The sequence below is a fragment of the Sander lucioperca genome, unplaced genomic scaffold (genome assembly GCF_008315115.2).
Source record: "Sander lucioperca isolate FBNREF2018 unplaced genomic scaffold, SLUC_FBN_1.2 Unpl_62, whole genome shotgun sequence".
Classification (NCBI taxonomy): Eukaryota; Metazoa; Chordata; class Actinopteri; order Perciformes; family Percidae; genus Sander; species Sander lucioperca.
Window position 1 is genome coordinate 1 of NW_023396401.1, and position 12,658 is coordinate 12,658.

Sequence of the window (12,658 nt, forward strand, 5' to 3'; positions counted from 1 at the left end):
GCTTCCCCGCAGACCGTTCTCAGCATGTGTTGTTGCACGGTGACATATCAGAATCCCATCTGCACTCATCACTCCATCTTAGAAACAGCTGGGACACTGTGTACTGAGGAGAAGAAGGGGCCAACGCCAGTGGGATCATACAGGGCACAGGGAGACATGTGACTGCCATGTTTGAGCCAGCTTGAAGAACTCCATCTGTGTTTTTTAAGGTTGGACGAGCAGAAGGGAACGATGCAGGCGAAGCTGAACGAGGAAGTTTTCCGTGTGGAATGCTTGCAGGCCAGGCTGAAGCAGTCTCAGGACATGTTGGACGCTGTTGAGCGGGGGGTCGACAACCTCTACTTCAGGATGAGCTGTGTTCCCGTGGAGGTCTGGACCAGGACAGTCCTTTTGTTTACTGCTGTCTTTACAGGACAGACTTTCTATCTTTATACAGTGCTGCTCACATGTGAGCCCTGAAAGAGTTCCAGCATGGAGCCACTGCGCTGTTACCATAATATATCCATACATTACATACTAATAGTAAGTAGTAAATAGTAACTGACTGAAATGACCCAATATGTGATACAAACTGCGACTGAAATGCCCTTTAAACTTCACAAACAGAAAGTTTGTTTTTGTTCACCAAGACCTTTCTGCAGCTGACTCATTGACATTTAAAACTTATTCTAAAACAATTCAGCCGGAGGAACTCCTCTCTTTCCTTTGTGCATTGCATTGTGGGTGAATAGTGTCCATCGACAGCGCACTCAAAAGAATCCGTAGTATTGCTATGCTGACATCAGCATGCTAATATGTTCACAATGACAATGCTAACACACTGATGTTTAGCAGGTATAATGATTAGGATAACATCTGCTAATTAGCACATAGCACGGTTGAGGCTGAATGGGTGTAGTTGTGCAGGTGTTTGGTGCCAAACCAAAGTGTTACTGGACACGTTAACATGTTGACCTGATGAAGGACAGCCAGTTCTCCTGAGATGATCTTGTCTTCCCTGATCTTTACATCTTGTTTTGCTTGTTGTTGATCCATGTTTGTCCCACTGGCAGGGCTTGCCCAGAGCTTCCTGTACTGACAGCATGGACAAACTCAGGGACATCAGCGCCCGTCTACCAACACTACTGCACAGAGCATCCAAGCACCAGCCTGAGATCAGCGGCCTGGACCAAGAGAGGGTGCTACACTTCTCTCATTCATCTCATCGGCTTAATGTGCTGTGTCTGACATTTTCTGCTGATGTTATTATTATTATTATTATTATTATAGTTTTCCACCAGCTGGTCCTTTAACACTAACCCTGATTTAATAGTTGTGTAATGAAGTATAAAGTATGCCAGTACCTACATTTTACACATCTTTAAAGTGGATTGTTTCCAAAATGTTCCACTTATTCATCTAACTGTTGTCGATTTCCTCAACCGTTCATCTGATCGTCTTCTCACTTGGCGGGTGTATTGCAGTGTCAGTGCAAGATCTTGAGATATATATATGTATTTGTAGTGCATTATGTACACACTGTGCAGTGTATTGAGAGGGGACCCTATTAACTGTAACACCGCTGAATGGCATGCTGGGTACAGCTGGCTCTCCATCACTCGCTACAAAACATTAAAGAACAGATAAAGTCAGAGAGACGGCAGATGTGAGATTGTAGCAAACTCAAACATTTCACAGACATTGTAGAATGAACACTTTTGTTCCTGGAAATAGCCTGGCAAAGAAGCAAATAGCTAGCTTTTACCACATGATGCATATACTCTAACATAGCACGGAGACACATCTATGTGATGGCAGGTGTGTTGCTCAGTGTCCTGTGAGAAGTCGTTTGGATGAGCGGGCCGAGCCATCGACCTGTTCCCAACAGGCACTACTTTTATATAACTACGAAAGGAGTACTTTGCAAACAGTATTTCTGTCTAAAGCACAGTTACATGAGAAGATTGATATACAGTTTTTTATAAAAGTGTATCTTATACATTGTATGCATCTGTCCTATCAGTTGTTTATAAGATGCATTTTTAAATTGCTCATATTATGCCTTTTGGCTTTTTCCCTTTCCTTTATTGTGTTTTATATCTTTTTTGTGCACGTTACAGGTTTACAAAGTGAAAAAGCCCAAAGTCCCCCCCAAAGGGACTTACCATCTCCAACAGAAAACACTGTTCACTAACTGCTCCAAACAGCTCTATTGTAGTCCAGCCTTTACTTCAGAGACAAACGTGGTCACTTTGGAACACACGTTATAATGCCCGCCTAGCTGCTAGAGTGGCACGCCCTCATACTCTGCTTCTGACTGGCTAGTAGTCCTTACCTAGCTACTGTCAGGGCACGCCCTCATACTCTGCTTCTGACTGGCTAGTAGTCCTTACCTAGCTACTGTCAGGGCACGCCCTCATACTCTGCTTCTGACTGGCTAGTAGTCCTTACCTAGCTACTGTCAGGGCACGCCCTCATACTCTGCTTCTGACTGGCTAGTAGTCCTTACCTAGCTACTGTCAGGGCACGCCCTCATACTCTGCTTCTGACTAGATAGCAGTATTACTGAGCATGTGCGACTCCCAACAAAGATGGAACAGAAGTGAGATGTCTCACTCTGTAGCTAAAACAGAGAGCTCAACACACAGGGTGAAAAGAGGAGCTGCAGCAATGTGCAGTACAACAAAAATATGGTGTTTTCTGAAAATTAAACCACATAAACCTATTCTGGTACAACCTCTAAATACAATTATGAACCTGAAAATTAGCATAATATGAGCACTTTAAAGGTGTCACAAATCAATAAATTCCCTGTCCATCAAAACAACTTAAAAAAAGTGTTTCTTCTTGTAGCTCCTAATGTTGCAATGCCTCTCAGCTTCCAGTCTCTCTTTTGGGAAAAGTCAAGTTGTTTGTGAGCATAAGTCTGTTGTATCTGGTTAACCTTTGCCTCTGCGTCTCCGTCTTACTTAGGTTCACAGCTTGCTCGAACAGCTCAACAAGATGGAGTCAAGGAACATCAAGAGACCAAGCTCCCCGATATGTGAGTAACAGGATGCGTTCAGCAGCTTTGTGTTGTAAAGAGAAATACACAGGAGCGAGGATCTGTGGTTCCAGTTAGAAACATCTAAGAGTCAAGGCACACTTCACTTTATTACAATGACTCTAACAATGCTGAAATGGTACAAAGGGTTTCAGCACTGGTCCCCAACCTGGTGGTCCCAACCCCCCTCAGGGTCACCAAAGCTTTTTGCAGGGTCACGAGGTCCACTTGATTTTAAGGGGTGTAAGAGCAATTTATATATTATATCTAGTATATATACTACAGTATATATGTCTAGGCATATAATTCATTTCTGTGAAAACAGAAAGAAGCTGTTAAATGTAAGAGTAATATAAAATCAGTCATCTTTTCTGGAACATGTTTCTTTAGTTAAGTTTGAGAATAGCCTTGGTGTATGTTCCCACAGCAGTCACTCTCTCTGAGATCAGAGTTAACAAGCCAGCTGTATTCCTGCTTTACTGAAGTACTGTGGTTACACCGAGCTAAGAGATAATGATGCTTTGTAGATGCAATGGACAGAATGTGCTTCTTACAGTGAGTCAGCGAGTCTGCTTTACTACAGCAGCTAACTATAGAGCTGCATGTATTAGATTGTGCACAAACATCACAATGGGAAAGTACAGATCTGAGAAAGTGTCAGGAGTCTGAAACCACTATAGGTCCCAAACTCCTAAGAACAATCAATAGTTCATAAATACAACGTACTGGGAAAATCGTTTGGAAAGAAAAACTGTATAAAGATAGAAAGTCTGTCCTGTAAAGACAGCAGTAAACAAAAGGACTGTCCTGGTCCAGACCTCCACGGGAACACAGCTCATCCTGAAGTAGAGGTTGTCGACCCCCCGCTCAACAGCGTCCAACATGTCCTGAGACTGCTTCAGCCTGGCCTGCAAGCATTCCACACGGAAAACTTCCTCGTTCAGCTTCGCCTGCATCGTTCCCTTCTGCTCGTCCAACCTTAAAAAACACAGATGGAGTTCTTCAAGCTGGCTCAAACATGGCAGTCACATGTCTCCCTGTGCCCTGTATGATCCCACTGGCGTTGGCCCCTTCTTCTCCTCAGTACACAGTGTCCCAGCTGTTTCTAAGATGGAGTGATGAGTGCAGATGGGATTCTGATATGTCACCGTGCAACAACACATGCTGAGAACGGTCTGCGGGGAAGCGAGACGGGTTAGTGAAAACATGCCCACCGCCAGCCAATCACGTTGTTCACAGACTGACAGAAGACACAAACGGCCTATTAGAGCTGCCAGCACCCAGATGCTTTCAAACAATAATAATAATCGTAATAATAATTTCATGTATTTAGCACTTTTCAAGCATTAGGCACAAAGCTTCAGCCTGGCCTGCAAGCATTCCACATGGAACATGGAGCATCGTTCCCTTCTGCTCGTCCAACCTTAAACAAACTGTTACCTCTGCTGAGAGACAATTGCTCCAGATGCTCAGGTGGGATTCAATTCAATTTTATATTATTTATAGTGTCATATTATAACAGGAATTATCTCAGGACACTTTACAGCGTAGGTCTAGACAGATCCTGAGTCTTGGTGGGCAGCGCTGCTGGTTGGGACACAGATACATATCCAACCAATCACAGAAGTAGGTCTGCCACGGTTCACAAGCTGCTGGAACACAGTGTACTCAACAATAAAAGACTTTAGCAAGTGAATTCAAGAGAAAAGAGCATGGATATGCTTCCCGATGTTGACTGATTAGATCTGGGGTGTGAAAACTCAAAGTGTCTTTAAAATCATGTTTTACAGGAGAAATAGTAAATATCAGGAATGCATTCAATGCAGTGCAGTCGTGCATGTGTCCAGATGTCTTGACTGAGAATATCCCTTGTCCTAACAGACGCTCTCCAGCTTAGTGATGATGATGATGAGGAAGAGTGCTGTCCATCCCGTGAGGAGATCAAGCGCTGCAGCAGCAGACTGATCGAAGCTGAGCAGAACAAGAAGTCGTCGAGGAGAGCTAAGAAGAAGGAGTAGAGACACTAATGGATTAAAGAGGAGAACAGCAGGACTGAGTGATTGTCGCTGATCCACAGACATTCCTTTTCTTTCTACACTAAATAACTGTGAAAGTGTTTTCCTTAGACATTTACATCGAACAACACAGCTCATTCTTATTAATTTGCTCACTTTTATGTTTAAGTGGATTTAATTCAACTGTAATTAATTTGAATTATTTGGGGCTTAACGGTCTCAATATGTCCTTAATGTGTACAGTTGAATATTCTTCTTTAATTTAGCGTACACTGTAAGAAGGCACAAAGACAACCTCAGGACAGACCTCGCTTAAGACTGCAGAGCAGGTATTGAACCACTAGGTGGCAGCATTGTGTAACTCATGTGAAGAGAACATATGTTGAGCTGAAGGAAGGGAGCCTGCCTGACTATAAACAGCACATTATATGCTAAAGAGATCTTGTACATAGTAATTCAATTCAATTCAATTCAATTTTATTTATAGTATCAAATCATAACAAGAGATATCTCGAGACACTTTACAGATAGAGTAGGTCTAGACCAAACTCTGTACTTTACGAAGCCCCAACTATTACAGTGGTTGCCTCAAGAGCAAGCATTAGCAGTAGCTATTGCGACAGTGGCGAGGAAAAACTCCCTTTTTTTGTTAGGAAGAAACCTCGGACAGACCCAGACTCTTGGTAGGCGGTGTCTGACGGCACCAGTTGGGGGAGTGGTGAATGGTGGCAATAATAGTCATAATAAAGATAGTGAAGCAGTGATCACAATGGTAGTCATAGTAGTTCATGTCATAGTAGGGCACAGCAGGGCGTTACGGGGTGTAGTGTGGCACAGCAGCCTGGGTGGACGCGGTTGGACGCGGCAGGACGCAGTCGGACACTGCGGGGAAACGCAGAGCGTAGCAGGGTGTAGTAAGTCCATAGCGTCAGCTGCACCCAGGACCCCGGTGTAGGTGCCACCCAATTCCAAGGCGATGTTCTGGGTGAAGAAGAAACAAAGGGACTCCGGGGAGAAAACTCCCCAGAGCTAGGTTAGTAACAGGCATTTCTGGGACTAAGATGCACACAAAAGGAGACAAGTGAAAAGAGAGAAGAGGGAGCGGCTCATTGTGTCCTTGGAAGGAGCTTCCCACAGCAGTCTAGAGTTATAATAGTATAACTAAGAGAGGCAGGCTAAAGAGAGGGGCCCTGGACCGGGCTCGTACTCTCCCCTGCCGGAACGGGCTTGTACTTCCTGCCTCCCTCTACTCTACTCTACTATGCTGCAACTCCTCACTCCCTAACTATAAGCTTTATCAAAGATGATGGTTTTCAGTTTATTCTTAAATGTGGCGACGGTGTCAGCCCCCCGAACCCAAGTTGGGAGCTGGTTCCACAGGAGAGGGGCCTGGTAGCTGAAGGCTCTGGCTCCCACTCTACTTTTAGAGACTCTAGGAACCACAAGTAGCTCTGAGTTCTGGGAGCGCAGTGCTCTAGTGGGACAATAAGGTACTAAAAGCTCTTCTATGTATGATGGTGCTTGACCATTTAGTGCTTTGTAGGTCAGGAGAAGGATTTTAAATTCAATCCTGGATTTTACAGGAAGCCAATGCAGAGAAGCTAATACAGGAGAAATGTGATCTCTTTTGTTAGTTCTTGTCAGAACACGTGCTGCAGCATTCTGGATCAGCTGGAGGGTCTTGAGGGACTTATTTGAGCAGCCTGATAGTAAAGAATTACAGTAGTCCAGCCGGGAAGTTACGAATGCATGGACTAGTTTTTCAGCATCGTTTTGAGACAGGATGTTCCTGATTTTGGCAATGTTACGAAGATGGAAAAAGGCTGTTCTTGAGGTTTGTTTTAAGTGGGCGTTAAAGGATAGATCCTGGTCAAAAATGACTCCTAGATTTCTGACAGTAGTGCTGGAGGCCAGGGCAATACCATCTAGGGTAGCTATATATTTAGATAATGAAGTTCGGTGGTGCTTGGGTCCCAGCACAATAACTTCCGTTTTGTTTGAGTTCAACATCAGAAAATTGTGGGTCATCCAGGATTTTATATCTTTAATGCACGCTTGAAGTTTAGCTAACTGACCGCTTTCGTCTGGCTTGATTGACAGATATAATTGGGTGTCGTCTGCGTAACAGTGAAAGTTAATTGAGTGTTTCCTAATAATATTGCCTAGAGGAAGCATATATAAAGAGAATAGAATTGGTCCAAGCACTGAGCCTTGAGGAACGCCATGGCTAACTTTAGCGTATTTGGATGGTTTATCGTTAATATTAACAAATTGGGATCGCTCAGAAAAATAGGACTTAAACCAGCTTAGTGCGATTCCTTTAATGCCAACTAAATGTTCCAGTCTCTGTAAGAGGATGGTATGGTCAATAGTGTCGAATGCAGCACTAAGATCTAATAAGACAAGTATGGAGACAAGTCCTTTGTCAGCAGCAGTTAGAAGGTCGTTAGTGATTTTCACCAGTGCCGTCTCTGTGCTATGATGCATTCTAAATCCTGACTGAAAGTCTTCAAATAGACTATTTCTATGCAGAAAGTCACACAATTGATTAGCGACTACCTTCTCAAGGATTTTGGAGAGAAACGGGAGGTTAGATATAGGTCTATAGTTGGCTAAGACCTCAGGGTCGAGGGTGGGTTTTTTCAGAATAGGTTTTATCACAGCTACTTTAAAAGACTGCGGTACGTGACCCGTTAATAAGGACATATTGATCGTATCTAGTAATGTGGTGTTGACCACGGGTAGTGCTTCTTTAAGTAGCTTCGTTGGAATGGGGTCTAAGAGACAGGTAGTTGGCTTAGCTGAAGAGACCCTTAACATTAATTGTTGGAGGTCTAAAGGATAAAAGCCGTCTAAATAAGTATCAGGTCTTATCGTTCTCTCTAGCCCTCCTGCGCCCAATGGTGAGTCGTTGGAAGCTGTGGGCAGAAGGTGATGAATTTTTTCTCTAATTGTTATAATTTTATCATTAAAAAAGGTCATGAAGTCATCACTGCTCAGAGCTATAGGAATAGATGGCTCAATAGAGCTGTGACTATCTGTCAGCCTGGCTACAGTGCTGAAAAGAAACCTTGGGTTGTTCTTATTTTCTTCTATTAGTGTTGAGTAATAGTCTGATCTGGCATTTCTGAGGGCCCTCCTATAATTTTTTAGACTATCTTGCCAATCCACACGAGATTCTTCCAGTTTGGTGGAACGCCATTTACTTTCAAGTTTTCGTGAGATTTGTTTTAATTTGCGAGTTTGGGAGTTATACCAAGGTGCTAGTTTCCTTTCCTTCATCATCTTCTTTTTGAGAGGAGCAACCGAGTCTAAAGTAGTCCGTAGGCAGGCCGTAGCAGCGTCTACAAAGTTATCAAGTTGGGAGGGACTAGAGTTAACATAACAGTCCTCTGTTATATTAAGGCATGACATTGAGTTAAGTGCTGTTGGAATAGCTTCCTTAAATTTAGCTATAGCACTGTCAGATAAGCATCTAGTGTAGAAACTTTTATTTAATTTCGTATAGTCTGGTAGTAGGAATTCGAAAGTTATTAAAAAATGGTCTGATAATAAAGGATTCTGCGGAAATACTATTAAATCGTCAATTTTGATGCCATATTCTAGCACAAGGTCGAGGGTGTGGTTAAAACAGTGCGTGGCCTTATGCACCCTCTGACTGAAACCAATAGAATCTAGCAGTGAATTGAAAGCAGTACTAAGGCTATTGCTCTCAATGTCCACATGGATATTAAAATCACCTACAATAAGTACTTTGTCTGGTTGAAGGACTACGCATGATAAAAACTCTGAGAATTCAGATAAAAACTCAGAATATGGACCTGGTGCTCGGTAAACAACAACGAATATAATTGGCTGTACTGTTTTCCATGTTGGGTGTTGAAGATTAAGAACAAGGCTTTCAAACGAGTTATAATTTAGTTTAGGTTTAGGATTAATTAACAGGCTCGAGTCAAATATGGCTGCAACTCCCCCTCCTCGGCCTGAGCCTCGTGGAATTTGGGTATTATTATGACTGGGAGGAGTGGCTTCGTTTAAACTAACATATTCGTCATGGCCCAGCCAGGTTTCGGTGAGGCAGAATAAGTCAATGTGGTTATCTGATATCAATTCGTTTACCAATAATGCTTTCGATGACAGAGATCTAATATTTAATAGTCCACATTTGATTTTCCTATTCTGTTCTATCGTTGCAGTGGTTGTTTTAATTCCAATTAGGTTGTTTAGTATAGCACCTCTTTTGTTAGCGTTTGGTTTAAACGGTCTCAGTCGGGGGACAGACACGGTGGTTATGGGATTATGAATGGGTGATTGCTCTGAAGGGAGCACAGAGGGGCGTGTAGCGCTGTATCTCTGATTATTGACTTTGGGAGAGTGTGTCTGGTCAGTGTGCTTGTGGGAGTGTTTACGGGATGTAAACAGTCAATCAGAGGTCTGGGTATGCAGGGCGTGGTGCAAATTTCCACGTAGCATCTGGCTTCCGCGTGTATTGGGATGAATCCCATCCCTGCTGAACAGGGAGCCACGTTCCCAAAACAGATTGAAGTTGTCAATAAAACCTATCCTGTGAATACTGCATGTGAGCTGGAGCCAGGTGTTAAGGGAGATAATAATAATATATAATATTATGTTATTATTATTAATAATAATAATAATAATTAATTACATTTATAAAGCACTTTATCATAGACACTCAAAGCGCTACACATGTAGAGCACTGACAAGGAGCTGGGGCAGTTACAGTTTATTTTACAATCTCTGAGTTTTGACACTAAATGCTGCACTCCTAATGTGTGCCTGGAATATGACAGCACACTGAACACCAACACCTGCCTATAAACTCAACATCAACATGGTTAAGTGTTGTGCTTTCACAGTAAACCCTACATTCATACTTATACAGTTTGTTACATACTGTACAGTATTAATGAAGACAAGACCTAAAAACCTTAAACCTTAAAAACCTGGACTCAACCCTGATAATATGAACAATTTCCGTCCTATTTCCAATCTTCCTTTTCTGTGGAAAAAAATTGGAACGTGTTGTTGCCTTCCAACGAAAAAGCCCACCTCAACTCCAATGACCTGTTCAAACCATTTCAATCCAGATTTCGCTCACAGCACAACACAGAAACAGCCCTCCTCAAAGTCACCAACAACCTCCTCCTCTCCTCAGACTCTGGTCACCTCAGCATCCTCATCCTTCTGGACCTCACTGCAGCCTTCGACCTTCCCTCCAGAACCTCCACTAGCTCCCTGTCCCACAACGAATACAATTCAAAGTCCTCCTCCTCACTCATAAAACCCTCCACAAACAGGCCCCCTCATATCTCACCGACCTGCTCCATCACCACACTCCTTCCCGCAGCCTCCGCTCCTCTGATGCCAACCTACTGTCGCCACCAATCATGACCAAGCGCCGGACCTGGGGCGACAGAGCCTTCTCTATAGCTGCCCCCCCCACACACACACACACACACACACAGTTCTTTGTCAGAGTTCCCCTTTTAACTCATCACTCAGTCTGAAGGGCCCAAGTACAACTGGGTCAGGTATCTTAACAAGGTGAACTACTACTACTGGGCTGAAGAAAATGTGCCACTGAAACCCTTCACTGCTTCATTAGTTTTAATGTGTTTCAGATAAGAAAGATAAGGTTTCAGTTCAGTTCTGGTCGTCTTTAGGGAGTCATGATGAGAAATACACAGTTTACATCGTATAGCCTAACTTTATTTATTTATTTTATCGTTATTAATACATACTGTGTGTATATGTTTATACTTATATTGTTTATATTCTTTTTATCCTTCTTATATTTGAATGTGTGACATGCTCCAACAACACCATGACAAATTCCTCGTATGTGCAACGTACTTGGCAATAAAGCCCTTTCTGATTCTGATTCTGATTCTGATTAATGCAGAGCTGGAACAAGGTGATGATGACATAATGTTAGACAGGGTGGAGAAATGTTGTTTTTCTAACTTCAGAGTCATTAAGGTGAAATGTGAGGGTAAATCATGGTTTCTGTAGCTACAGCAGCACACACTGAAGCCTGGGAAAGCATGGCTTAAACACAGGAACATGACTCTGCAGTGTGCTGTGCTGTTCAGAAGTACACGGAGCATACTTTATAGAAATACGGTTTAAGGCTGGATAACAGCCACTTTTTGCAGTGTGTACCTTGGTCATCAGTGGGATCTAGGGCACGATGTGACGATGTTCTGCAGAGACTAGAGACCCTCTCCTGCTGTGGCTGGGGGGAGGGGGGGAATCATGCAGGGGACAGATGAAGGAGAAGCAGAACAATCAATAGACACTGCAAATACTATATTTCTTAGTAAGTGAGACCATATCTTAATCTTTTGGCTTGCATGAGGGTATACACTCAACATGAGAAGCCTGTCCACCACTGGCTGCTGCTGTACAAACCGTGCTATCTCCTCATTCAGGTAAATATAGAGTGGCACGTAGCTTGAAATAGAGGACATGGTTAGCAACATGACATGATTAATGTAGCAAGGTCTGCTAACTCGTGTCATAAATCATCCCAGATCAAACTGATGATGGACATCACACACCGCACCAGCAGTCAAACTCACTTGGTTTTGTCTTCTTTTGTATTGCCTTTAATGATAGGACAGATTAAGTCATATTAGTGGGAGAGAGAGGGGGATGACATGCAGCAAAGGGCCGCATGTCGGAACCAAACCCACAGTCGCTGCAACAAGGACTGAGACGCTGCACATGGGGCGTACGCTCAACCAGGTGAGCTGACCAGGCGCTTCTAAAACTCACTTGTTTTACATCTCTAAATGTGATAGGCCATGTTTGCTGTGTATCCAACACAGTGTCACACTTCAGTACAGCCACAGTTAGTATGGAGAAAGATGAAAGCCAGATACTTAGGGTTGCAGCTTTGGCCCACACACACACGTCACCCCCTCCTGGAGAAACTATTGATTTAATCTTTGTTAGTGGCCTACCTCTGTCTGCAAATGATTTTTCATCTGGTGTTTTTCAACTCCATCTTAGCACTCCTCCTCTTCACCCTGTTTCTCAGGGCTTCTGCGTCATCTATCTCTCACAAAAAACAAAGCAGGTCACCCAGGTAAGTAGGTCAGAGCACAGCTGAAGCTGTGAAGCCCTCTGGCTTTAGCTCATGCTTCTGTAGTGCACGTGTTGCCAATAGCTCCCCGGAGACATCAGACGTGCGCACAGGTGTAACAATAGGAAACTCCATCAGCGTGCAAAGTGACATGTTGTTCTCCAACGTCATCACATCCACGCTTAACTGAATTGTCGTTAAAAAATTATCTTTGATTTCTTTTAATCCCTTACTTATTAGATGACTATTTCCCTATAAGTTATTGTTGTCATTCTGTGACTTCTCTGGCTCTCAGGACCTTATTCTTATCTCAGACTCAAACTCTTTCTCTGCTCCACTCCTACCTACTGGTCTTGACTGGTCAGTTGCCATCTTCCATGGCTACTTTCATAGCAGAATGAAGATGCTGCTCTGCACGACCTGGACCCGCCTGCACTGGTATTAACAAGTGTAGCTAGTGTGTATTTTCCAGTGTGTTTTGCCAAACCAAGCATGATCTTTTTGTAGTTTTAT

General features: G+C 43.2%; 1 protein-coding gene across 1 annotated transcript; it reads left to right on the top strand.

Moving 5' to 3' along the window:
• The first annotated feature begins 29 nt into the window (after window positions 1-29).
• On the top strand, window positions 30-5,155 carry LOC118494583 (coiled-coil domain-containing protein 183-like). Its single transcript, XM_035998890.1, has 4 exons — window positions 30-369; window positions 1,053-1,178; window positions 2,953-3,022; window positions 4,904-5,155. Exons 1-4 carry the CDS (start codon window positions 232-234, stop codon window positions 5,038-5,040), a joined length of 471 nt encoding a protein of 156 aa, XP_035854783.1. The 5' UTR covers window positions 30-231; the 3' UTR covers window positions 5,041-5,155.
• The last annotated feature ends 7,503 nt before the right edge of the window (window positions 5,156-12,658 follow it).

What these genes read in the sequence shown, in the direction of transcription:
- LOC118494583 (XM_035998890.1), top strand. Translation starts at nt 232, where the DNA reads ATGCAGGCGAAGCTGAACGAGGAAGTTTTCCGTGTGGAATGCTTGCAG. An exon ending in TGAGCTGTGTTCCCGTGGAG is followed by an intron (nt 370 to 1,052) that starts GTCTGGACCAGG and finishes TCCCACTGGCAG; the next exon opens with GGCTTGCCCAGAGCTTCCTG. An exon ending in GAGACCAAGCTCCCCGATAT is followed by an intron (nt 3,023 to 4,903) that starts GTGAGTAACAGG and finishes TTGTCCTAACAG; the next exon opens with ACGCTCTCCAGCTTAGTGAT.